Source organism: Primulina tabacum, chromosome 14 (assembly GCF_025594145.1).
Source record: "Primulina tabacum isolate GXHZ01 chromosome 14, ASM2559414v2, whole genome shotgun sequence".
Classification (NCBI taxonomy): domain Eukaryota; kingdom Viridiplantae; phylum Streptophyta; class Magnoliopsida; order Lamiales; family Gesneriaceae; genus Primulina; species Primulina tabacum.
This window is the reverse complement of record NC_134563.1, coordinates 3611487-3615972: the sequence shown is the minus strand read 5'-3', so window position 1 is coordinate 3615972 and position 4486 is coordinate 3611487. Positions and strand designations below refer to the sequence as shown.

The 4486-nt window shown below is 30.2% G+C and overlaps 1 protein-coding gene across 1 annotated transcript; it reads right to left on the bottom strand.

Moving 5' to 3' along the window:
• Positions 1–1853: 1853 nt before the first annotated feature.
• Positions 1854–3652, bottom strand: LOC142525009 (PTI1-like tyrosine-protein kinase At3g15890). Its single transcript, XM_075629174.1, has 4 exons — positions 3371–3652; positions 3137–3281; positions 2773–3035; positions 1854–2501 (listed from the first exon to the last, which is right to left on the bottom strand). Exons 1-4 carry the CDS (start codon positions 3424–3426, stop codon positions 1877–1879), a joined length of 1089 nt encoding a protein of 362 aa, XP_075485289.1. The 5' UTR covers positions 3427–3652; the 3' UTR covers positions 1854–1876.
• Positions 3653–4486: the final 834 nt, after the last annotated feature.

Genomic DNA, 4486 nt, shown 5'->3' with positions numbered 1-4486 from the left:
CTTTCATATTTTGAAGATTATTCCTACCTCCATATGCTGACTTGGAAAGTTAGGATTGCACCACGTCATTAATGAAATAAGCAATGGCTGTTATGTTTCAATCTTGTGGGTCTACATATATATTGGTTAAAAGGATGAGTTGGTTATCGACTAAACATTGTAGGCTACGATGTATATAATTTTCAAATTATGATTAATGTATTTAACTGTGTAAAGATCATTTAACATAAGGGGGAGCACTTCGTTCTCATGCTTTAGAATATTATGTGTTCGCAAATTTTTCAAGAAATAAATTATAACTTATAAGCTAAATTATAACCTATAAACTTAGGGGGTATATTGTTCTAAACTTTTGATGACTTTCATGGAGTTTAAAATTTTAAAAATTTAAACTTTTATATACACTACAAAAAATTAGTGATATTAAATGTAAATTTAATGTAAACTTTTGTAGAGTTTTAAAATATCATGTGGTATTCAAACTTGAATTTTAAAAACTTTACGAAAGTTTATATGTATTCAAAATGTCAATAAACTTTTAATGACTCCGTGAAATTCTATTAAGTAGAAAAATTAAAACCTAAGCTGTCACTTTAAATTGTCAAAAAATATCTTTGATTCAACCTAAAAATTTAAATATACATTTAATCGAGAAATCTCTTCAACTTTCATAGCCACTTTCATTTATATTATAAACAATATCAATACAAATATTGATTTTCATTATTTTATCCTCGATATATTTTTCATTTTATTTTAACCTTTTAAAAACTTATTTTTTATGTTAGCAATAGTTTAAAATATAAAATATTAAGATCGTTCATTTTATTTTTTGAGTTCCAATCACAAAATCACGTAAGATTTAAAATTATATTTATTAAAAATTTTTATAAAGTTAAACTAATTGCAAATATTTTAACATATTTATTATTTATTTTTTAGGTACAAATAATTCTCTTGTTTATTTTGTCAAAAACAAGATTGATATATTTTTTATACAAAAAATTATTTGAAATGAATGAAATTATTTTAAGATTTATTATTTATTAATATTGAAAATTATCGTTATGTATTTTTTTAAATATTAATTAATTAAATTAATATGTTTAATTAACTTGAATAATTGAAGTTTAATTAGAATAAATTTAGTACTGAGTTATTTATTTTCTTTCGTAAATTAAATAAACAAATAAAAATATATTAAATTGAGGGATAAAAATATTTGAAATAATAAAAATTATTCATGTCGTTCAACTGTTAGTTCAAAAAAATTAAAAAAATGACAATCATAAATTACAAAATTCATAAGATTCTATGAAAAATAATATAAATGTCAATAAAAGTCATTTAAAATAAATCTATAAAATTCTGTGAAAATTTTCAGAAATATGTGAGATTCTGTAAAAGTAAGGAGAAATCTATACAATACATAGAAGTATGTTATTTAAAAAAATCATCAAATCTCTGCATAGAATATATCCCTTATTTTTATCTATTGGTTGCAAAAAATTATCGTTTAAAAGAATAATTTTTTTACTTAAGGAGAAAGACAATGGATTTTAATTTTGGATTTGGAAGATCAAGAATTAAGCTAAATTCAAATAGTTTCCTGTGATAATTTAGCCAAAATGCCACTAATACCAAATTTTGTTTTTTAAAATGATTTTAAACAGAATATACAGAATTATAATTTGATTATAATTATTATTCAATTTGAATATTTTAAAATAACATGGTAGTATTTTATTATTGATTAAAAAATAGCAATAAAAAGATTATATTATAATATTTGACAATATATATATATATATATATATAATAAAACAATAAACATGAATTCCAATAAAACAAAGCAGAACAATTTCAAATCCTAATTTCATGTCCTGAATTTTTCCTTCCCTAAAACCTCAAAATCTGTTTCATCGTCTTCTTCTTCCTCCTCGGCCTCTTCATCGTACTTGTGATCAGTCGAATCGTCTTTCGCAATACGAATCTCCTTATTCCTACTCCCAACCCTACCCTTTAACCATCTCACCACCTCCAACATGCTCGGCCTACTCTCCGGGTCTTTTTCAGTACATCTCATTGCGACCATAGTGACTCTTTTCAGCTGCTCCTGATCATATTTGCCTCTCAATCTTGGGTCTGCAATGTGGTCAAAATCACCTTTACGGACATATGGAGCGACCCATTGCCGGATTTCTCGTTTAACGCCTCCAGCAAGCTTTTGCAGTGGCTTTTGAGCACTGATTAACTCGAGAAGAAGAATCCCAAAACTGTAAACATCGCAACTTTCCGAAACTTTGCCCCACATGGCGTATTCAGGGGCTAGATAACCTAGGGTTCCTTTCACTCTTGTCGTTAAATGTGTGACTCCTTCAGGTACAAGTTTTGCGAACCCGAAATCGGCTACTTTGGCCTGGAATTCTGTATCCAAGAGGATGTTGCTGGCCTTGATGTCTCTGTGTATTATGTGAGGGCTTGCTTCATGGTGCAAGTAACTTCAAAAGGTTTAAAGAGAAGAAAATTCAGGAAAAATAAATAAAGTTAAACTGTACTTTTAGAACTTATTGGAGACAAATCCCATTGTTTTGTTATATTCACAAATCTATATATATATATATATGCAATAATTTTTTAAAAAACATTTAGTTTGATTTCTATATATATATATATATTATATATATATATAAAAGAATCAATAATCCCCAAGTTAATGGTAAACAACTGAATTAACTAATTTCCACCAAATGCAACAAGCAAAATACTTACGCCAATCCTTCTGCTGATCCGATTGCAATCCTCATTCTTCTCGGCCAATCCAGTAAACATTCCGCCGCAAGCTGTCCATGTAAATGCGTGATTAAGCTATGATTACTCATGTAATCGTAGACAATTAACCTTTCATCTCCACCAGCATAAAATCCTCGTAACGCCAGCAAATTCTTGTGCCTAACCCGACCAAGAATCTCCACTTCAACTGCGAATTCCATCTCGGCTTTCGCAGTCATGGATTTTAGCCTTTTCACTGCTATCTGCAATCCAAATATTTGAATCCCGGTCAAGGAAAATTTTGCTCTGTTAAGTTTTTTTTATTGGTTACTGAATGGATTTGATTCAAGAAATTTATGAGTACCTCGACTCCTTTACTTGTTCGACCCCAGTAAACACTTCCGAACCCACCTTCACCGATCTTATTATCGTTGTGAAAGTGGTTTGTTGCATGGATGAGCTCTTTCAGGGTGTAAATCTCCCACGGATAGTCTCTGTTATTGCTTGAACTAAATGAAAAAATAATCGTAAGCAAATCAGACATAGGAAGTAAGAAAAAATAATGATATAGAATTGAAAATAAAAGGAGCACGCAGACCTTATCTGGGGTTGTCTTTCAGAGAAGCAAAAGAGACATTTCGAGAAGATTTTCATTTCCAGAGAAGCATCCAACTGATCTTCAAGAATATCAGACGGAGTCAGCTAACGAAATGGATTGGAATTTTGAGAAGGGGAACCAAGCAAGAAAGTGACGAAAATTTCGTGTATTCCAATGCCAAAAAAATTGAAAAATATAATAAAATAAAAGGAATTCTGCGGTCGAAGGACAAAACAAGCAGCCTTGGAAGTCAAGAACCTATGCTACTGTGGGAACACTAAATTTTTGGCTATGAGGAATCTGTGTATTTTAAGTATTATCACGTACGAGTAGCATATAATTAGCTCTTATTAAGTTTTTTTTATTGTAACTTATTTGAGATATTATAAAATTTTTAGGATATTTAATCTTTAAAAATAAAAACATATTAAAAAATAAGTTAGAATTGTGGTTTTTTTTAAAAAAATAATGTATAAACTTTGAAATTTGTTTTGAAATCATACAAGCTTTTTACATATATACTGAATACATTATCTAAGCTTATGTAGGACCGATTGCTTACCGCTTTACCAAAAGCTATAGCTAGTAGTAATGGTGCAACTCAAATCTTTTAAATCGCACAGCAGCTCAAGCACCATGGTTCGATCGCTCTGCCAAGCAGGGACAATTCTTGCACCCAACAATCTCCCTCTCAATAATTGCACTCCTTGCAATCAATGAGAATCGAACTCATGATCTTGGCTCTGATATCAATTGTAGGACCGAGTGCTTACCGCTTTATCAAAAGCTATAGCTAGTGGCACTACAACAAAAATGATTTTCCGCAGCACGTCATCAACAGCGTGTATTAAAAGCACACTGCGAATACTACTTTTCACGGCGTGCAACTATATGTGCGCTGTTAATAGTGTTGCACTTGATACTATTAACGGCGTGCATTGAAAGCACGCTGCGGATATTACTATTGACGGCGTGCATTAAAAGCACGCTGCGGATAGTAGTATCCGCAGCATGTTTATGTGTGCTGTTAAAAGTAAATCATTTTTTTAAAAAAAAAAATTTGTGTTCAGACATTAACGGCATACATTAATCGCACGCCGTCAATAGTATTATTCA